The following is a 23336-nucleotide window of genomic DNA, read 5'->3' as shown; positions in this document are numbered from 1 at the left end:
AAACTCTCTTTAAAGTAGGACAATTTGCCACTATAGATCCAGGCTGGGGAGGAAGGAGAGGGGAAATGTCAGGTATTATTGTAATAGGATTATTTTTTTAACAGACTGGAACAATCAAATATGTTTGATTACAGAGTAATTGTCGGAACAAGGTAAAACTTAGGCTCCTTCCAAAGGTATTTCCAGTGCTACAGTGTCTACACACTCTTCCTTCAAACCCCTCACTTATTTAAGAAATTGTGATTTTGTATTTACTTGAAATTAAAAGTTTCTGGATAGGTTTAACTCGGAACCTGGGAACCAATTAAAAACGGGGTCCTTACACCTCTGAAAAGAGGCCAAAGAAAGGAGCAGCAACTCTCAGGTCAGCAACCGAATATAGATACAGATATGCAGGTGTACGTGTGTAAGTATTTCACAGACGAACGACAGCTGACAAGCAAGCAGCCCATTAAACGACCCAAGCAAAACCAAGCGACAAGACGGGAAGCGCACAGGTACCGCCAGCTAACTTTCAACAGCGCTGCAAGCGCCCACGCCCGCCACCGAGGCTGACGCTTACAACTTCAGCTTCTCCGTCTTTCCCAGGAGCGGGACGCGGCACGAGTAACAGCGGCAACAAACGCAGGCCACAAGGAAGCGGGCTGCAGAGCATCGTTTTCTCAGGGGGCTACAGACCTCGCAGGGAAATCGGGGCAGCACCCCTCGGAGAGGCAGGCTGCGGAGGAGAGCAGCAGCCTCACAAGCAGCCTCCCGAGGCTGCGTTTGCGCAGCCCAAGTGCCGCTGAGCAGCCGAGAACTTTTGCTGCCAACACTGTTTCCGAGGACGACCGACCCGCAGCCTTCGGGCTGAGCCGCAGCAGCGGCGGGGGATGCCCGGCCGGAGCAGGAGGCAGCCGGCACCTCTCCCCACGGGCGGCGGGACGAGGCGGGACCGCCGGCACCCTCCGGCTGCGCAGCCGAGCGCGGCGGGACCCGGGTCTCCCGGCACGTCCCGGTCGCGGCCGGCCGCCGGGCCCCTCGGCCGGCCGCCCCTCCCTCCCTCCCCACCGCCGGCGTGGCGCGCCCCGGTCACCTTTGATGTAGACGTCGTCGTCCGCCCGCATGAACCACTCGTACTTGTCCAGGTAGTGGTCGTGCATGTATTTGATCATCATGAAAGACTTCTTCTGCGGCGGGTAGGAGTCGTCGACGCCGGGCAGGGCGACGACGGGCAGCGGGGGCAGCCCGGGGGGCGCGGCGGAGCCCTGGCTGGAGAAGAACTCCACGCGTCCCGGCACCGAGGACGCCCACGTCCGCTGCGCCGCCACCGCCCGGCTGCCCAGGTACTTCTGAGCCGTCATCACCCCCACGTAGAGGAAGTTGCGGGGCTTGGCGCAGCCCGGGCCACCCCCCCAGTCCCCGCTCCCGTTGTGGCTGCCACCGGGCCGGCCGCTCCGCTTGTCGCCGCCGTCCTCCTCCTGTTCCTCCGGCTCCCCTTCCCCGCCGGCGGCCGGGCTGGAGACCGTTCCCTCCGCCGCCGCCGCCGCCGGCGGCAGCTCCCAGGGGCTGCTCCTGAAGCTCGTGCCGCCGCCCAGCACCGCCGCTGCCTCCGGCGGTGGCCGCTGCCCGCCCGGCCCCGGCCCCGGCGCCGCCGCGCCCCCGGCAGCGCCCGGACCCGCCGAGCGGCCGTAGTAGGAGCAGAGGCTGGCGCCGCGCCTCCTCTTCTCGCTCAGCTCGGCCACTTTGGGGGCGATGAGCCAGGAGGCGGCGGTGAAGCCCAGCACCAGCCCCAGCACCACGCTCAGCCAGGGTCTCCGGGACCGCGCTGCCATGGCGCGGGCGGGGCGGCTCCCGGAGCGCCGCCGCCGCCGCCGCCGGAGGCGACCCCCGTCCCGCCGCGGGCGGCCCCGGGCGCGGCGACTCCCGGCGCGGCTCCCGGCCCCGCCGCGGCGGCCCGGGCGGCTGCGCTGCTCCCGAGTCAAACTTCTCCGGGCGGGCGGCGAGGGCGGCGGAGCGCTGGCGGCGGCCCCTCCGCTCCGCTGGCACCTTGTCACCGCGGCGACTGGTCCCTCCCCGCCCCTCCCACCGCTCAGCCGCCTCCACACGGCGGCGGCGGCGGCGGCGGCTGCGGCTCCGACCCCCCGCTCTGCGCTCGCCTTTCAGCCGGCTTCCTCCGCGGCTTCCGAGCGCCTCACCCCGGAGGGAGCCGCCGCCGCCGCCGGGTGCCTGTGCCAGAGCCCTTCAGCCGGGGAAGTGGCAGCAGCCGCCGCCGCTCCGGAAGGAAGCGATTTTTTTCGGCTCCCCCGCGCCGCGGCCCCGCCGCCCTCCGGCGCCCCCCTCCACCGGCCGGGGCTGGGGCCGCCCGCGGGGCGCTGCGGCCGGGGTAACCCCGGGCGCGCCGCTTAGCCCCGGCCGCGCCCCGGTGCGCCCCGCTCCCGCCGCCGCGTCGGGAGGGGCCGGGTTGTCGTCTGCTGCCGAAGCTTCACGTCGCCCGAGGGAGGCCACGGGACACCGGGCAGGACCGTCCTGCCCTGGCTTCTCATCCGGAGGGTGCTCACGGCAAGGCCGGTCAGGGGTGCGGTGTCAGAAGCGGGGGAGCCGTCTCCTCTGTCCCCGCTCTACCCGCTGCTCCTCGGCCCCAGCAGTTGACAGCTTTCCAGCCAAGAACTGTAGCCCTCCCTGACCATGTCTTGTTCCTGTGGCATGGATTCCCACAGCCCCAAGACGATGGGGCAAATCCGCCTCAGCCTCCCGGCCTCAGGCTGACTGCACTGTCCACAGCCCAGGATGACTGGCAACAAGAATTAAACGTTCCAGCCACTGTGGCTGCAGAGTCAGCTTTAATTCTCAAGTTTCAGACCTCCCTCGCATACCCCTTGTTTATATGCATCCCTAATTTCCTCATGCCAGGTGCTCATCTCCAGCAAAACGACACGTTGTTCCTTGTGTCTGTCATTTCATGTAAATACATCCAAGTTACTGAAGGTCCAGCAGAGTGTGTTTAATCGTTTGTCAGCAAACCAACCCATTTTTATAGCTAAGCCTGTCTGTCATTTGACGGGCCTTTATCAATCGTCAGACATGTGTCAAGGCGAGAGGAGGTGTATGGAAGCTGGCATTGCATGATGCTAGCAAAAGTAACAGAAGAGTCGTGAGAGAAAAAATTATTCCAAAACCAGAGGAACTACTTCACTCAGCTAATAGTAGAAAAATGCCTACTCTGCGTAGTCTTCACCTATGAAGAGGTCACTTACTGAAGAAATTTGCCATTTCCCCTTGCACCACCACCACCACATGCAGTGAGCGAGCAGGCTGTGTGCTCCTTGTGTTTTTGAGATGTGCAAGCATGAGGCTTAGGAGCGCCCACCCTCTAGCTTCCCCAGGGCTGAGCACCTGTTCCAAAGCAGCCCATCCTTCATTTCCTCTCTACGCGCACCCAAACTGGAGCATTTCTAAGGCACTGGGTGCCAGGCACACGTGTATGCACTCTGCCGTCACCACTAAAAGCAGCCCAAGCAATGCGTCCAGGCACATAAGTACCAGCGGAGACGTTCTGCGAGCAACAGGGTGGCAGATCCTGGGCCTGTCTTCACCGAGCTGCTAACAGGAAACATGCGGTGGAAGGCTGTCCTTCAGAAAGCCTTCACCATGGCATTAGGTATTACCAGTATTGTGAGTGCCTCAGCTTTCTGTCCCCTGCTCCTTCCCCCTCTTTCTTCCCGAACAGCTGGAGGTTGCTGGGTCCCAGTGAGCCACACACAGTATGACCTCTAGTAGCAAGGGTTCCTTTACACTGATGCAACCCCATCACCACAGTGCCCTAAATTTCGGACAACTTACTGCTATAGGGTTGCACAGGTACAGCATATGACACTAAGCTACTTCCATTGCTTATGCACACACTGAAGTGACTCCAGTCAGCGTCAGCTGGCTGACTCCTCAGGTCTGACAGCTGGGGACACAGCGCTTATCCTTGTCGCAAAAAGAGCAGGCAGGCCTGCGAGAGGTGACCATAAAGCCTTTGACATACTTCCAGGGTGAAAATCAACCTTAAGGTGGTGTATGTTATCCAGATAGTTTGTAAAGGAACTGAGCATTAGGATATTTGGAGCAGAATATTACCAGCGCGTACCTGCATTCACATTTTCAGCTCAATGCCATACCAGCATTTTGATACACTGTGGGGAAATCTGTTGAATGTTTGTGGGTTTTTACGGACAGAGCAACACGCAGACAGGACTGCTTCTACAGGAGCAACGGTGGCATCTAGTGGTTAACAGTAACGGTCCTGTATCTGGGTTCGGTAAAAGCATGAAACCCAGAATGATTTTCCAGTTCAAATAAAGGCTTGATATAGCAACTTGTTAAGCTGGAGATCATGAGTTCATGTGTACATGGCTCGTTACATGTTATTATGCATTTGATAAGAATATTATGCTGATGCCACACTGAATGTGTCTGAGGGGAACGGGAGAGGCCAGAGCCAGGCGGTAGTTTCAAAGATGCGAAAGATCATTTTTAACAAAAATTGGATTGGAAATTAGAAAATCTGCCTTCTTTCCACTGTGCCACATGTTTCTACCTGTAATTGTGGGGGAGTCTCTTAACATTTTTGTTTTTTGTCTTGTAAAAAAGGCGGAAAATGCCATCTCTGTTTTCACCCCCGTAGTTTTACAGCCTCTGATCAACTCTTTCCACACATGGCCTTTGATGAAGGAACTGCAGAAACACAGGGGTATCCTTGTCCTTAGTAATAACTTCTAAACTAAATTAATATTTGTTCAGCTGTAGAAGAAGTGGCCAGTCTTTCTTACACAATGATACCAGCAGAAGCCAGAGTTCAAGTGGGTGGGTATCAACTTCTCACTCCTGCTTTACTTTTTTGAAACTCATTCTGGCAACACAAAACCCAGTCATTTTGTCTTCAGGAGGCACAAAGGCCTGGACTGAAGGAGCAGTCAACCCATCTGCAGTAACAGAGAGGAACAGAGCTGGTTTTTCCCAAACTTCTCCTATGCCTTAGTAGTAGTCTTACTACTTTTCCTTCCCAGGTGCAAGTCGAAAGCCATGAGCGACAGACTGCTAGGGCAGGCTTCAGATTCAACACTGGACAGAAAACAAAGGAAGTTAAATCTTGAGTGCAGTCTTGGATGTTTCCACTCCACCAGCTTGCTGAGATGTCTGAATATGAAGCTGACACTTGAGCTGCAGTTTACAGATTGTACCTACTGCATAAAGGGCACCTAAAATAAGATAGCCCTAACACCATTCATGGCCTCTTCACAGCAGCTGTAGGTGAAAAGCACTGACTAAAGCTAACTGAACTTTAAGCAAGACTGAGGGTAAGTTGTGAAACACTAACTCTGGGCACAGACTTTTATCCTGCTGGTCCCATGTCCTCTGTCAGTCATCTCAAGAAACGACACCATAACAGTACAGGTTGATCAGCTGAAAAGGACAGAGCCCCAGAGCAGATCAGAGCTGAACATGGAAAAGAAAGCATCTGATTTAATTCAATCATCAGAAAGGAGTGGAGCTCACTAAACTGAATTCCGTTCCCTCTTTATTTTGCTTAACCCCACATATCCTGAAGAAACAAACAGGTCTATTAGAACCACAGGATTTCTCTTCTGCATTAGGAACCAGTTGCTAAAACATACAATATGCCAGCTGTAAAAGAAAACTGAAGCGTGATTGTGAAGAGAAATTAATTGTTCCAGTTGTGTTAGAGCTGTTACTTCAGATAGAGCTCCAGACCTTTAACTGTGCTAAGTCCTCCTCTAAAGAGAGCTTTATGGAATAGCAAGATTAAATATATACGTCAATATAGACACACATACTACGGATCAAGTACCTGTTAGGCTATTTGTTGATGAAGCAGCTTAGTGCCATTCCAGCTAAGAGGACATTTACCTGTGATTATTGGTATGGTGAGTGTCTCGGCTTTCATATGAGTTTTGTTTGTATGTGTGTTGGTGTGGACGTAATATGACCTACGGTTCCCCCAAGGCAGACCAAAATCAGCTTCAATATAGAATTAGGTTTTTTGTTTAGAATTTGAGGTATTAAGGTTTAGAGATTTTCAGAGATGGAAAACAATTCCAGATAGCTATTTTGTGTCCTTTTTAAGAGGATCTTGATCACATATTGTGTGAATTCAAACAACAGCCCAAGGGATGGCTTCAATTTATGTTGTAACAGCCACTACAATCAACTCGAGCTCTATTAGGAAGTTAAGAAAGAGTTTTCAAAACAAAACAAAAAAGCCTAAAAAAAGGTGCCCCACACATCTGCTTGATGCAAGAAAGGAGCAGCTCAAGACCGACATATTAATTATTGAAAGGTCTGGAGCTGTTAGCACCACTACCCAAACAGGTCTCAAAATTTTGCAGTAGGTTCTCAGTCTTTGAATCCAAATCAAAAAAATTTTTCACTGCTTTTTCATGGTCATTCTTTAAAATATCACCAGGAAGCAATGGATAGTTCCGTCCTAGGTATGCGAGGTTACAGAAAATTTATAGCATTTGGCTCTAAGTGATAGACTGTAGTGTGCCCATCCCACAAAAATGGCTCACGTCAGAGCTAGCATGGCCATCTGCAAAAGACAAAAACATTTCCATTGTCTTGCAGAGAAAACTTTTGAAAACATCAAGCTTGAAATTCCCCTTGGACATTCAGTATTATTGTAGAGGCATATACACATCACTTACAGAGGAATAGCTGTAACTGCCAACTGTCCTTTAACATTTTTCTAAGTATATATTGTATTAATTGATAGATCTAGGTAATCATAGGCATTAATAGTATATTAATATAAATAGGTTAGTTTCTTTATTTTTATTCTCATATTCTATAAAACCAGGGTATTTATGCTGAATTTGGTATTACTATGTGGTGCTTGCATGATTGCAACACCAGACTCTGTAGCCATTTGCATTTCTCCATACAGTTTGATTTTGGAAAGTAATTATTGGTCCAATCCGTGAACCCTTACAGCCATCTGACTGAATTTGATTAAAGCCTTTTCTGTTGATTTTACTGGGCACTGGACCCAGCCAGGTCTTGCATAAAGATAGCCCTTTCTTTCAAGAGAGATCAGCTCCTTGTGTATATTCCATCACATCCACACACTTAGGGTCTTAGCACCATTTCCTTGCAGAGCGATAACAGCTACTGGAGCAGGAATTTGACTGCAGTATCCTGCGCCTTCACTACTATCCACAGAGCCATTTCTGAAGCTCCATGTACTCAGTCCTGCTCCAGACTGAGATCAGTCAAGCGTAACAGACATTACTGAAAGGAAAACCTTTATATCTTCAGAATTATATGCAGTTCTGAAAATCCAGCAGTAACTTGTATTTTATATTCAAGATGAGTTTGCAACATCAGCTATTACCAAACACGTCCTTTACTTGTGAAACGAACGTACTTGATCTGCAATTTAATGAAAGATAAATGTGGAACTCTATACTCCTGTAATTTACTTTTGGATTAAAGCCAAAACTGAAACAATATGCACGATAGGCGAGGCTGTGAAATCCTTACTTATGAAAATCCTTTCAGATTTAACATTTGCGACATTTATTTATGAAGAATTATTATGACACGAGTTTACATTGGCAATTTATATGTAAATTTTATTTAACCTGTTTTCTTTTGCTCCTCTTTCAAACTGTTTATTTTTTCTGTGCTTTGTAGTAGTTTTCTGTCTCTTCTTAGAATACAAATAAATGAGTCTAAATCACTCTCTCTTATGAACAGGAGACATCCATACACAGCTCCAACCTATATGTGGGATACATTAAACAGTCCTATGTGGTAGGCAGCAGTAGTTACTCTCTTCCTCCTCAGGTGCCACAACAGCTGTGGACTTGTACAGAGGCATCATTTCAAGTGGTTTCAATGAGTTTGTGAGACTGTGTATAATTTCTCCCCACAGGAGCTGACCTCCTCAGGAAATACTCAGGTAAGTTAGGAAAGGTGCTCTTTCCCAGCAACGCAGGTCCATTGCACTCTTATGCCATCTAACCTGTAATGCAGGTATGTTTTGTAACACACCGCAGGCTTTGATCCTGACACCAGATCAAGCACGGATCACAGCTGGAGAGCACTGTGGCATCCTTCCAGCCCACAGGCACAGCATCTTCTCATTTGAAGCCACAGGAGGAGATGGTACTGTGCATGGGCAACTCTCATACCAACAGAGACACTCACGTGGAAGCAGGGACGCGCTCTCTGGAGTCACAGCATGCATGCACTGGTAGAGGCTATAGGCAATGACTTCTCCAAAATCCTGCAAAACCTGAAAGTTTGCAAATTTGGAGCATATTCTGCAACTGTCGTCCCAAGAAGTGTGCTTTGGCCTTACCTGGGTGGCTTGGGATAATGTTCCTGAAAGAATCCCAGGGAGGGGATCCAGAGGTCATTTCAGGGGAATTGAGGACCTGTTCATCCCAGGGCAGAATTGACCTGACAGCCAACTGACCTGTTGGCAAAAGGAGTCTGTTTCTCAAAGGTTCTTGCACATTTCTGATACTAGAGAATGCAGTGGTGTTTCCTGTATTAACATTTTTGTCACACGTCATTGCCTACTTGTCTAGTGGCAGATATAATGATTAAGCAGAATAATTTCTGCCCTTTGAAAGAAACTCAGCAATGTGCTGCATCTCCACATGTGCTTAGGATAGACAGACAGCTGTGTACAACAATCCAGCTAAAGAGGTAGCTACAATCGTAAGGAGCACAGCAGAAACTCTCTCTTTTAAAGACCTCAGCAGACACATTTAGTTCTCAATGTACTCTGATGACTGACTGTATGGAGAAAGATTAAGATTGAAAGTAAAAACCTTTTGTGCTTAACATAACTCCCCTACAATATCTACAGTAGGAAAGAACCTGTGTAGTGCCTTCTTCCAAAGTTTTAAAAAGGTTCATGAGGCAGAAAAGGTTCTTCTTGTACTAGCTTTTACTAACTCTTGTAATGACAAAGCTAACACCACCATTTGATCAACTTGAATGCAGGAATTTTTTTTTCTTGGAAACAAAAGAAACAAAAGAAGGTAAAATACAAGATTAATTTCTAATAACAATAACCAAATACCTTATTGGTTAATCTGCAGGCTGAAGTAGTGCCTGTGAGGAAGCTGCATGGAATATACTTTGTTGTGTTGTTTTGTGAAGGTGGAGGGCACTGCTTGAGAAGTGGATGCCAAAAACTCTGAAGGTTGTTCAAGCCATTTGAAAACAAAAATCTGGCAGATATTATTATATTAAATAAAATTAAATAAAATATTAGAATTTTCTTAAATTTAAAAAAAACAATTCAACACTTCTAGAGAAAACTCTAGAAAGGAAACAGCAGGATGCCTGCAGAGGTGAGCACTTGCTCCCAGAGGAAGAACTGAATATCTTCCACTCTAAGTCAGACAAAATAAAAGTTATATGAGTTATATAAGTTATCTTCTGCTATAAGTCAGCCAAAACAAAAGTGACAATAAACACATAGACACACCCTGCTCCAACATTTAGTTTCAACGAACCATGTGAAGTCTTAAAACGAAAAATGAAAAGGAGAGAACGGTGAGCCTAGAGTTCTTGTAAACACACTTTTGTCTGACCCTAGGCATGTTGGTTTGGCAAGTTCCCTACAAAGTTTTCTTTTATGCAGTCCTTTTTTTTACGAGTTATTGAAGAGGATATTAACAAGCTGATAACAAACTGAACTTTTTCCAAATTTCCTAGGAGTTTTACTCAAATATGACTTTTCCTCAGAGTTGGCATCAAGGTCATCTAAAGCAATGTCCTTCTAGTCTGCAACTTGAAATGTCTGGATGAAGGACAAATAATGATACTTAAAGATTCACTCTTTGCATTAAATATTACAGTAACATAGCTTTGAAGTTGTTATATAAACCTAGAAAAAAACCAGCTTTAATTTCTATATTATGTAACTTCCCCTCCTGATCCTAGAGATTAATTGCCAAAGTTTGAATTAAGAATACAAAGAATTGTACTGACACGTTAAGAGAGCAAAATACCAAGAATGCTAATTAGAACTCACTTCTGCAGTAGGGAAGTGTTTTGAATTTACTTAGAACCGTCTCACTGAATTTGGATGGATTATGGATGTGTCAGTTCAGCTTCTAGTTCTTATTACTAGCTGAGTTTATTAGTAATCATACTAAGATTTCTAAAAAGCCAGACAAGAGCTAAGCATTATAAGCTTATTTTACCCCAGAAGTTTAATATGTTGTCTGCTGTAGCTAATCATGCACAGGATTAGAAAGGGAATTAGAAAGGGAATTGGAAAATGGAAGAACTGTAACTCTAAATTCCCCTTCTACCCACGCTAAACATTTTCTATACAATGTATAACCTAGATACTCAATATAATGAAAAGCATGTTTTCTGCTTCTGCAAATCTGCACCTGGTGATGCTTGCTGAGATGGCTGCATCCCTTCCGTGTGCACTAGTGGCATCAGAAACTTGTGCCAGATGTGGGGGTGTGTGTGTGAATTCCTCACGTGAAAACAGATGTTAATTAGATTATTCTGTTAGGTCCCTGGTAGCCTTTGGCTAAAATAAAGATTTACACACAAGTAATGAATTACAAGCCATGTTTGTGTCTCGGTCCCTATTCCAAATGGAATCGTTCAAAGGACCTGAACTGACCAGCTGAGGGAATTTTTTAGAACTGACAATAAGTAGAGTTGGGCAGATATTTGTTGTTCATGGTATTCCCTTATTTATCACTAAAATTACCTCTCTAGTTTACTAGGTGTAGTTATCATTTAAAACTGCAATTGCAATGCCTGATGAACAGCATATTTTGCTTTTTCTAGGTCAGCCTTCAGAGTGATAGCCAAAAATAAGACAAGAGCTACTTAGCCTGTGTAGAATCACTAAGTCCAGCAGACAAGACTGCTACACAAATTATTCCAAGGGAGCTTAGGTAGTAACATATCACACCAGAAAGCGTGTCTTATCTGCTGCATAATAGTATGGAAAAATTGTCAAATTCAGAACAAAGAAAGGTAGGGTAGTGCACCCAGGGTGAGCAGTCCTTAAGAACATTATCTCTGTAAAAATACTATTGAAAGTTAAAAGCTGTTAAAATTATAAAAATGCTGTGGATAAGCTATTAAATTCCCATCAAAGACACTGGAAAGCTTATTGATTTCCACAAGCCTTGAGCTGGGCCTGAAGACTGTCTACCTTACTTATGCTTGCTGCAACTGAATACAAGTAGGCTCTTAGTTGCTAACCACTTTGTTGGTGGCTGAGGAAAATTATATATGCACAATATGAAGAGTAATTGTGCCACCTTGTGAAACACTACTGTGGTTGCAGTCTGATGGTTTCTGGCAGCATTTCATTATAATTCAAACCATCATGCAATATCCTTGGGACCAACCTATTATTTCACCATTTTATTTTCTACCCTTTATTAGAAAAGACTTTGAAAGAAGCTGTTGCCTACTTGCTTTCTGAATTATTTGCTGAAAATTCCACTACAGTTTTGAAAGAATTATTTTTACCTGCTGATTTCCTGCCATATGTAGCTGGAATAAGTTGTGCTAAGAGTAGATAGCACTTGATAGGAGAAGTTTTTCCAAAATAATCGTATCTTTGGCAAAAATGTCAACCAATTTATAGAAAGTGTCTTGTCCACAGAATCTAGATTTTTGAAGGAAAAAATATTCTACAGGCACAGGGAATTTTCTGAGGGAAAAGTCACATTGTATGTTTTATCATTTTATAATTACAAAAAAGAAGAAAAAAAATCAAAGCAATTTGAAGAAACCTTTTCTGATTTAAAAGATATGATGTTTGTGGGAGGGAGAGTATGCATATGAAATACCAACCATGAGATCAGTTCAGCAAACTTCTACAAGGGAACAGTTGCTCTCCTTTAGAAATACATCATGTAAAATAAGTACATTGTGGTTTTTACCATCACTGCTTACCTATAATAGGAATAGGAGAATGAATTAGTAATGTTTGGAACCTGCATTTGGCAGAAAAGAACCCAACAGTTAAAGAAAGAATCACCCCATATTTCCTTTCCACTCTTTGATTTGATTAATGAGTAATTTGGGGCATATTTTGGCTACTCAGTTACCCAGCGCATAGTGGCCCAAACTCAGCAGAATCTATTCTTTTTAGCATAGAAGCAATCCTAATGGAACTAGGACATTAGATTCTAGAGATCTCAAAAGAAAAAGTGTAGAAGGTTCATTTTGTGCATATAATTAAGAAGATACTACAAAATTTTGCTTTATAATGGCTATGTCAATTGAAAACGTCAGAGGTGCTACAAAGTTGAAGGACTGGTTTACACTTAGAAGTATCAGTTCCAAACCACTAATATGGGTATTAAGCCTGTTTTGGTTATGGAAAGGGTGTGTTTGAAGTTATGTCCGTTTTACTTTTTTTTTTTTTAAAGAAAGTTCAAAATTTTCCTAAGCCTAAGCGCATTCAAACAGAGCTCAAAATATAGTTTACTAGTTGAATGAATCTTCACACTTCAAGTGACTACAGAGAAGAGAGAAATTACAAAATTCGCACTTTGTGACTCATATGCATTTAGCATCTAACATTCTCAGAGCACTGGCCTTGAGGTCTGGCAAATTTGCTTTGCAAAATCCTACTGCTGACATCGCTACTTGTATTTTATGCAAAATTTGTGAGGAAAAAGTTTGCTTATTGGGAAACTGCCATTTACATCACTGTTGAACACTGTTGTGTAACAAACTGCAGCGGATATCTGGGACTCAGAATAGTTGGTCAGTTCAGCTTGTGACCTTGGGCTGAGAGGGGAGAAAATGTACAGATTTATAGTCTCATGCCACAAGTTTCAGAGGGTTCTCTCCACATGGGCAAGCATTTAAAATTCCAGGTGATAATAGGACAAACATGAATAAATTCCTCTGATGATAAACTAAGCCTATGAGTTTTGGTTGCTTTTGCATTATCTTGACTATGGCTGTCTCCAAGAACTGTGGCTATGCAAAACTTGGATTAAAGCAAAAAGGTTTTGGATTTCAAAGGTAGTCTAGTTAGTCAGTTCTTTATACCATTGAAATTGCCCATAAAAATCCCCCTGCAAATGCCAGCAATGCTTTCAGTTCAAATACAAACACAGAACAACAGGCATATGTGTGTTTGTACATGGAAATGGATTAGTCACAAGAGGAAGGAAAAGCAAGAAAGAGAAATAGTCTGGGGTTTCAAGTGTCATCATATGGACAAACTGGCCTTTTATTTCAGTGTAGGGAAGGGGCTGTACGGATGTGATCATTAATACAACTTCTTATTCTTCCCCTCACAGGGTGAAGTGTTAGCAAGCATGCACAAAGAGAGTGGATAAAGATCTGTTCTTTACGGGGCGGTGGAAAAACCCAGATCCATTCCTGCTGATCACAGCTGCCAGCTGCCAGCTGCCCGCACACAGCCACAATTGCTGTTCTGGCTCATTCCCCCCTCCAGGAGGATGCCTCATCCCACAGCAGTGCCACCACTGGCTCCTGTCCTGCACGGGAGCCCCCCCTTCCAGGCTGGAAGATGCCAGGTTCATGACAGTAGGTTGATCTTGATGAATTTTCATTTCATTTCTACCCAGGAAGTCCATTGTTCTCGAAGGTATCGTACCCCATTAGAGCATTTGCCTTTGGTCTTGCCCTGCTTGGTGACAGATCCTTCAGAGCTCCAGCTAAATAGCATTAAACAGCACTTAAATCACTCTCTGTGCAGTTCAGACTGGGACACTAACTTGGCTCAGAGTAAACCAGTCTGTTTGAACTGCTCTGCTTCAAGGCAGAATGTCTGGGTGTTATTTTGGGCAAAACAGACCGCATTCAGGGTCCACAAAGAAGGCAGTGAGCAAACTTTTTAGTGTTTTCCTGGGAGCATCCTGACTTTTCATGTAGGCTAGAAAATTCAAATGGCTCCTAATCCTTCAAGTTTGTCCTAAGCAAATGTGTAGCTTTTGGCTGAGGTGATAAATTAATTACTGCACTGTAGCATTGTTAAAACCCCCTTTATATACTACGTGGTATCTTGTGCCTCGAAGCTGCTATAGCATATGTGGCAATCATAGCAGAAGGGGGTTGTGAAGTTGTGCGGAGTGCCCTACTGACAAAGGCAGAAAAGTTACCCTGGGGCGGGAAGGATAAATTGCAGCTTTCCCTTCATTGACACACCAACGACCTAGAAATCACTCCGCAAACAATCTACGCCATCACTTCCATTATGCAGAGCTATTTCCAGATGGTTGGGACCAGGGCACTTCAGGATGGGTACCCAAAGGGAACAGCCACACAGAGTCCTGTGGGAGGGAATGCACTGCTCCTCTTGGCTGTATGGACAAGTCGGAATTCGATGGCTGTCAAAGCCTACCCTCTGTCATTTTCCTCAATCACATCTTTCAGAAAGCAGGAGGCAGTGGGAGGAAGCCAACATCCAACCAAACTAAACTTTGTAAGGCTGGAGATACACCTGAAGGCATAGCTGTGCAGTACAATGGAAAAATATTTGAGGCGGGAGACAACCCTTTCCTCCCTTATTCCTGGGACATGGACGTTAAACAACACTTGATATCATCACCGAAAGGTATTTCTATATTAAGTTAGTGGTTCAAGTCTCTTATTAGCTATATTTGTCTTTATTTCACTAGTAATAGTAAATAAGCAAGCAAGGAATCAGGATTTGCCCTTGCTGTGTCTATATCCCTAATCATTATTTCTGGCTTCTTCTACAAGGAATTTCAAGGCTAGTGCTTACATTTGTAAGCTAACAACTTTTATCTCTGAACAATATTTTAAACAGACTTCAGCTATTCAGCAGCTAGTGCAATCTAAGATTGCATCCAATAAACCACGCCCTGTCTTTTGCAGCCTTTAGCTGCTGCCACAGTAAGAAAGGTGATTAATGTGCTAAAACAACTGATACTTGAATCAGTAAGTAGAGCTTATAGTTTTTGTTTTCTTAGACTAATTGAGCACATTCCAAGATCCCTTCTACTACCTTGAGAGGAGCATTCTCCCAAAACCTAAGACTGCACAGTTTATTTCCAGGAGAAGAGCATTTTCTAGAGGTCAGTCTCCCTCTTCTGATGTAAAGGAACTGACCTCAACTCTTCAGACTCCGTTTTTTCCCAAAGTGTGATTTCCTGAGCAGAGGGGAAGCAGAGGATCCCTTATCTGTCTCTTGCAATGGCAGACAGGAAATTATAGATTCCACTGAAGATTTAAGGTTTGCCATTATCTCTCATTTATTTAGCTTCAGTCTTTTAATCCTAGGACGGGGGAAGAGGCATCTCATCACCTTCAATACATTCAGTGATTCATCTCTTCTGTTGCCAGAGTTCTATTTGAAAGCCTTGTCACACTCAAGAGGGCTCAGCGTGCTGCTTTATGCCTAAACATCAGCTGACAGATCCAACATAAGGAAAAAAGCCTCCTTTTCAATGAAGCTGACGTTAGTGTGGGGGGTGTTCTTTTTATTTTTTGCATTAAAGAGAGCCCACCACTGACACCTGTTTTCAGCAGAGTGATACCTTACAGAATTGGCAGGCTTGAATAAGCTCAGAGCACTGGTAGGCAAGAATCCCTTGCGAAGTAAAGGGAGCAAAGAAGCGCTTCCTTGATGAAATAATGCCAGGACCAAGAAGAAGACATTTCCTGTTATGTGCATTTCCAGTGCACCCACTGTTACGTGCAATGACAGACCAACCTGACTTAATTGCACATTCTTTAATGCCTTAAAGAGAAGCAGGTGCCTTAAATATAGAAAGTAAAAAAATAAGCCAAATTACTGAAAACAAGGATGAAAATGTCATCAAGCATCCGGGGACCAAAAGGATGCAAGATAACAACAGGTATCAGAGATAACAAGAACTCATCCTGTAGGCACACAAAAAGCATGTGTCATTTCATCATTGCTTTCCTAAAGCAACGATGATGAGCAGGACAGAGGGCATGCATGTGAGCAGTCATTATATCTTTCTTCCTTGTAAAATGCCATCATATTTATAATTTTCATTAATTTTCACTGAAGAGGTTATTTGTGATCTGGTTGATAGCACAGTATGTATCAACACCAAAGACATATCTGGTTCACAGATAATTCCATTTAGAATAGAGAAGGAAGATAGTAGAGAGAGCCCTTAGAAAAAGCAGATGTTGCTGAGGTCGGCTGACCTCAGTAAAGATTCACCTTAGGATGCTTCAAGAACTGGGAAGCAGCTGTAAAGCCAGAAGTTATCTCAGAATAGGAAATTTGCTGAGATGCTAAGAGAATGGAACAGGACCATGTAACTTCGGTGTTTAAAAATTGATCAATTTGCCTAACTATGGCTTCTAGAGAGAATAACCTGAAGCAAAACCACCACTATGTTATCATGTAAAAATATAACAAAAGCTGAGAGTGGAAAGCTCTCCTGAGCAGGGCTTCACAGGAGGCTGTGCTTGGCCCTTCTCTGTTTGCTCTTAACAACAACAGAAACATGTCCACACAGCACATTACAGAATCACAGAATGGTAGGGGTTGGAAGGGACTGCTGGAGATCATCTTGTCCAACCCCCCTGCTTGAGCAGGGACACCCAGAGCAGGGGGCACAGGACCACGTCCAGGCGGGTTTTGAATGTATCCAGGGAAGGAGACTCCACACCCTCCCTGGGCAGCCTGTGCCACTGCTCTGGCACCCTCACGGTAAAGAAGTTTTTTCTCATGTTTAGGTGGAACTTCCTGTGTTCCAGCTTGTGCCCATTGCCCCTTGGCCTGTCATTGAGCACTATTGAAAGAAGCCTAGTCCCATCATCCTGACACCCACCCTTTAGATATTTACAGGGATTTATGAAATCCCCCCTCAGTCTTCTCTTCTCCAGGCTGAACAAACCCAAGTCTCTCAGCCTTTCCTCATAAGGGAGATGCTCCAGCCCCCTGATCATCTTGGTAGCTCTACACTGGAGTTGCTCAAGCAGTTCCACATCCTTCTTAAACTGGGGGGCCCAAAACTGCACACAGCACTCCAAATGTGGTCTCACTAGGGCAGAGTAGAGGGGGAGGATAACCTCCCTCGACCTGCTGGCCACACGGCTTTTAATGCTGCCCACGATACCGTTGGCCTTCTTGGTCACAAAGGCACACTGCTGGCTCAGGGTCAGCTTGCTGTCCACCAGCACTTCCAGGTCCTTCTCAACAGAGACACTAAGGTGCTTCATATAATCACATTAAGGTGCTTCATATAATCAAATTAGTATTCCTCAAAGATGACTCAGGTTCAGTCACTCAAAAATCCCATTAGAGCAGGGGGAATTCAAGATATTCTTCTTAGTACCAATTCTTTGACTCCATTCAGATTTTTCAGGTCCTCTACTGAGACAGACATTGAAAACTAAGAGTCTGCACTGATGTTTTTATTTTAAAACCCCTCCACCTTATTTCTTCTTAGGAGCACCCATCTACTCTCTATCTAAGCTCAAGGGACCTCCGTTTCTCTTTCTAGTTCCACTGGGCACCGGCGGAGCACTTCTACACTCCCCTAAACTCGGATGAATTTTTCCAAAGATTCCAGTTGAGGTTTCTGCATGGACACCCTAATGCCCTGACAGAGCAAGTGATTTTCTGCCATGTCAATGCTGTACACGCCACGCTCTGAGCCTGTGCAATAAAACATGCGTGTGCTCATTTCTAGCCAGCATGTGCTGGTACACTGACAGCAACAAATTATTTCCAAAAAGCTATCTTCCTTGCCTGCCATTTCCCTATCTAGGTCACAAGCATAGTGCCTGCAATAATATATTTTAACAGCAGTCTCCAAAAGGAAAGCCACAAATAAGTTTGGGGTTTTTGAAATTTTTATTTGATGTGCACAATGTCATGGTGTCTTAGGAGAAAAAGAGTGTTTTATACTTGCAGGTTTTGTTAGCACAAACTTTTGTCAGGGTGCATTTCATAGCAAAAAAATGTTTAATTCACAATAGCAAAGTTGAATTGTTTTGCTGAGGTTTTTTTTCTCATATAAAGAATGGAAAGATAAAATGAAAGATAAGCCCTCTAAAATTAGAGGTTAGCATTCTTCTTCCTCGTTCTTCTGTTATTTCTACCTCCAAAAAAAAGAGCATCAAATTAAGCTTTGAAGGAAAGCTTAAGGATTTAAGAAAGTTCAAGAAACTATAAAATACAACAGTAATCACACATATGTTCCCTCATTTGCTGCCAGTATTTTTATCAAGGGAATAGCTGTTTGCTTAAGACTCCACTTTCATTTCAACATAAATTATCATTTGAGAACTCTAGCCGTAGATGGAGAGGTTATACTAAGTCAAAAGCAAATTTATGTTACGGGTACTTCATAAAAAAAAAAAGCTTTTTTCTAATGTAATAGAACTCATTGCCTTGTTTGGTGTGTTAATATTCTTCTGGAAGAAAAAGGTGGATGTAAATTAGAACCGAACCCTGCAATTATAATGCATAGCAGTTACAGTCAATTACTTTATAAAACTAACTTGTGTATTCTACAGATTTTTCCTTTTCTTTTTTTTTTTTTTTTTTTTTGGAGGCCTTAGGAGGCAGAACCAGGCGGTAAGGCAGAAGAGTCTGCTGCAAGTTACTGAAAAACCCTTGGAGTATCTAGGTTTTTGGCATACTCTGCCAGTAGAATTAAAGCAGAACAAAATCCTTGTTTATGAGCATCATGTTGAATTACTCAGAACTCCTTCATTCTCTTTTTCTGGAATGGATAGCAAGTTATTTTGTGCTTTAGTGTTACCGCATGCATGAACTGACATGCAAGACCAGACAAAATTATTCACCACTTTACAGACTGTAAGGGCAAAAAAAGAAATAATACAGCAACACCTACTGCTTTCTTGTCAGAAGCAGCACAGTGAAAATTAAGGCAGTGTCCCTGTGCCAGGAAGCCCTCAGTTCCTGCCACTTTCCTACAATTGCTTGGGAGGAGGATCTGCTCACCCAGGATCTGGGTGAGGATCTAGCAACAGCCAGACCCACCAACTCCCAAGGACTCCCATCTCCCCACTTCTCAAAGTGGCCCTGGACCATTGCTTAACAGCACCTGGTCACGCACATCCTGCCTCTGAGAGCATCATGTTTCAGATCCTATCTATTTTCATCAGTCTTTACTCATTTATTTTGGAGTCTGTTTATTTAAAGGCATAGTGGCCACTTCCTGAGGTCCCCAGCCCTAACGCAAAGCTGTAGATACCTTTCAACTGGCTCTTTGTTGTAGCTGCTGGTGCATCTTACCTGCAGCTGGCGGGTAAGGTACTGAGTAAGGTAAGGTAACTGGCTGAGGTAGTTCAATGTAGCGAGCCAGTCTCTAGAGAATATTGAGTTGCCTGTGGTGTGAATACAGCACACTGAAAAGATGTGTCAGAGGGAGCTGCAAAAATATACTGAATGATTTCGCAGCTTAAGCATGCTTGCCAAACTTGCTTACTGCCAATGTGCAGCGTGAATGCAAACTGGCTTGCACTAGAAGCAAGGTGTGGATGTAACTGGCTCTGTAAACTTGAAATTTGGCAGGTAACCAAATACACTGTTGGAGTATTCAGATGCAACCAGGATGCATCAGTAAGGGTGAAGCTAACTTTGTGTCAGAAAGGAAACTTGAGAAGAATCCTGTAACTATACTATAAAAGCATGATTTATCTAACAACAACTGCTCTGCTGAAGTTATGAAGAACAACTTCCTGATCATCCTGGCATCCTCTCTGAATTTCACATATGAAAGGAAAAATAAACAAACTCCTAAACCATTGAACATTTGTAGGAGAAGGATGTGATTTTGATTCATTAGGAGGAACCCTCAACACATGCTTCAAGGCATTGTCGAGTTCTAAAGGCATAGCTAGAAGCATAACTCCTAATAGCAGGAAAAAAAAACAGAGCCAGCAGGGAAAGCCTCCTGGACTTTAGTATTTGTCAATTAAGTTTAGTGTACCACTGTGCTATTAAGGACAGAACTTAGCTCTTTCTAGCTTGTATAGCTTTATAATGGTTGCCTTCTTCACCATCTCACTGATCAGCAGCTTCCTCAAATGGATTCTGCTGATATGATCCGTAACAGCTTATTCTTCAATACTTCATAAGCATGTGTCAGCAGTTTATTGAAGAATACTAGATATGAAATTGATTTTGAACACTAAATAACTCCTGATAATTCACAGAAATACACAGAATTTTGGTTCTGGTGAGCTTACACTGTTTCTCACCCCTGTGGTCCACACCACTGTGCTGAATAATGAAGGCAAAATGGATTAAGAAAACCATGACAAAAGCAGCTTTATTTTCACCAAGCATTCAGCCTACGGCCATAACATATGAAAACATTTGCAGGTGAGAAAGTGAAGGGGTTTTTTTCAGTTGTTTAAGAAAAGTTTCAGCGGGAGCAGGCAGAGATGGCCAACGGTGCCTACCTGGTTTCCCCCAGGAGCAGCATCCCCTGGCTGCCAGCTGCAGGGCTGCTGTGCTCCCCAGGCAGCTGGTACAGCCTGCCAAGCTGCTGCAGCATCCAGCTGCCCAGCTCCTTTGCAGAGCTGCCTGTCCGACAGGCAGGGTGCCTGCATCCCCATGTGCCATGGACAGCATGAAGCTGCATGGGAAATGAAGCGTCACAGGCCTCTCCATAATTCACAGATTCATTTCCAGCTGCCAATGTGTTACAGAGCTCAACCTCTCAAGGGGCCACTTCCTCACATCTCCTTGCCAAGTGGGCTTACCCGTGGAAAGGGATGTTCAGCACAGATCCACAACAAGTAAACTGAAGTCATGCAATGGTCTCCAGCTGGTGCCCTAGTTGCTTCCCTTTGCTGCTTGATTGCCAGCCTTTCTCAAAGAAGGAGCTGTAGCAGTTGTTAGCAACGCATAACAAGGGACTAATTCCATCTGTTTCACAAGTACTACACCTTGCATCTTGTCTGGCTTAGTATACCCTGATTATTGCTTAAGAGCTTCTTAAGCAAAATTGTTCTTGACACCACAGATTTTCTGCTTTGGACGCTGGAAAAAACACATCACCTGTACCTTAGGAGGTAACAGCTTCACAGGGCCAATGGCTTTTTCAAGTGTGTATACACACACATACATAAGTGTATATCATACATACATAAGTATGTATACATACATATACATACATGTATATATATACACACATGTATGCACGTATTGCCAAACTTCATTGGAAAATGCACTGTAACCTGGGAAGCTCAGACACTTGTTCTGGGTAGCAGTGAAGGGAAAGCTTGCCCCCAAAGCCATGACAGGACAAACCAGTTATGAGACTGAATAGGGCTTGGGGTTACTCTTAAAAGGAAAAAGCCAAAAAAGAAGCGAAAAATGCACTGGACAGCATGCCTTGAGCCAGAGGTACAGGTTACAGGTATGTTACATGTATCATGTTATATGATACATGTTAAATATTAGAGGTGTCAAAAAAATTGAGAGTATCACTGGTGGCTCCCCGCTGCCAGGATGCAGAGCGAGGAAGACCAGGACCTTCACAGCTTTTAAGTGGCCCATGATCACGATAGTTATGTCTTGAACTGAGGGGAGCAGAGAAGAACCTACCCTGATGGAAGGAGACCTCACTCAGAATGGAAGCAGGTTTTTTGGCGGTAAAGTTGCCTTGTGAAAACAAGGTCACGGACTCCTCGCTTGTCACAGGGGTACAGACACAGCTCTGGGGAAAGTACCTGACCAAGGCACACACAGTTAAATATAGTCAGTAAGGTAAAATTTAATGGGCATCATTAAATAGATCCTACCATCGCATACCTTTATTATTCTTTGTCAAGAAAACCCCAAGGAAGCCAATTTCTCACTTCAAGATCAGACACACGTTTATCTCCTTAGTGAATTCTTCTCTCCCTTGGCAATTTGTTATATACTGCAACATTCATTTCCACACCACATTACTGCTGTAAACCCTAGGTTTTACTCATTTGTTGTATACTGCCTGGGGATTTGACAACTTGCCAATTTAATGCGCTAGCATCCAGGCTGCAAACTGTATCTTTACCCCATTTGCTAGGAGAGCCCATTCTTGTCTGCCTTTGAGCTTTGCATAATCTTATGCTTCAGACCTAATTACTTCTAATGTTTTATATTCTTACCCATATGCACAAAGCCAGAGCTAGTGTTGTATCCGCTCATTCAATTCTAAATTCCTTGGCCAAGATTTATTTTTGTTCTATGTATAGATCACTTTCTGTGTCACATTTCAACCAGGGACAAAGCCTGATTTATGGCTGTCATGGCTCTCTCTTTATCCTCAGCTTAACCTTAACAAATTAGGAGGTCTTCCTTTTCCTTTCTCATTATTTTAAACAGTCTGATTAAAAATCTCTCTCGTTATATTGTACTGAATACTGTGCTATATGGTAACTTAATATTGCAGGCACCTCAGAAGTTTTTATGGGGTGCAATGAAGACAGAATAACTTGTCAGACCTTTAGAGCAATACAGATCACTCCAGAGCAAAAGAGAGCTTTCTGATTCCTGATTTGAAATTTTCCCCACATGCCTAACACAAATGGTTCTGAAATTGAGTGCAGTTAATCTTAAGAAACAGCCTTAAAAAAAAAAAAGTTATTAAAAAAAGAAACAGCACTTTTGGCTCCTGACTATGTAGATTACCCACTTTCTAATTTACTGATACTTGGTTCAGCTCATTTCTCATTGAAACGAAATAACATTTATGACTTTGTTCATTAAAACAAAAGAGAAGTAATGCAAATTTAAAAATTGAAGGCCCTGTGCTTATTTTACCCTGACATCTACTTTTATAAGGCGCACAGTCTTTCCCTTAGTGATTTACCAGTAACAGTGCTAGCCATACACTGAACATTATTTGCTTACACCTCCTACCTCCGTAACTCCAGATTGACTTATATCCTAAGCACTTTCAAAAGGTTACCATGCTTGCAGTCCAGAAAACAAAAAAAGCAGAGGAGCATGTGAAAAAGAGAAATGGGGTTTTGAAAAAAAGCAAGCATCTTCTACAACAAAACGATCCTCTGTCATCTTCACTATGGATCATCTTTATCACTTCCCTTTCTGGGGAAGCACCAAGTTATTTAGAAAAGAAAGACCCAAACAGCTGAACACAAAATACTGCTTCAGTGTGCAAATTTATATGTGTGTTTTCAGTGTTCAGTTGTGCCTGCCTAGAGAGAAGAAGCTTTAAAGGCTGAGCATTTGTTTCATATGCTGCTCACCCACAGGTACTAAAAAAGCAGAAGTCCACCGAATTTGAAGCAAATATGCCTGATACCCAGTAGGTTTGTGCTACAACTGTGTACTCTTGTAAAACCCTCTGCCTTACCCCTAC

At 44.3% G+C, this 23336-nt stretch overlaps 1 protein-coding gene and 1 long non-coding RNA gene across 2 annotated transcripts in view; one reads left to right on the top strand and one right to left on the bottom strand.

Moving 5' to 3' along the window:
- The window catches only part of CHSY3 (chondroitin sulfate synthase 3), a 176980-nt gene extending 175078 nt beyond the window's left edge, over positions 1-1902 (bottom strand). Inside the window, exon 1 of the mRNA XM_075078530.1 lies at positions 1076-1902. Coding sequence (XP_074934631.1) covers positions 1076-1814 — 739 coding nt within the window. The 5' untranslated portion in view covers positions 1815-1902. The remainder of the gene's footprint in view (positions 1-1075) is intronic.
- LOC142050689 (uncharacterized) overlaps positions 1-23336 on the top strand; it is a 655132-nt gene that overhangs the window by 508734 nt on the left and 123062 nt on the right. The window lies entirely within an intron of this gene.

This window comes from Phalacrocorax aristotelis, chromosome Z (genome assembly GCF_949628215.1).
Source record: "Phalacrocorax aristotelis chromosome Z, bGulAri2.1, whole genome shotgun sequence".
Lineage (NCBI taxonomy): Eukaryota > Metazoa > Chordata > Aves > Suliformes > Phalacrocoracidae > Phalacrocorax > Phalacrocorax aristotelis.
This window is presented reverse-complemented; position numbering and strand designations above follow the sequence as displayed.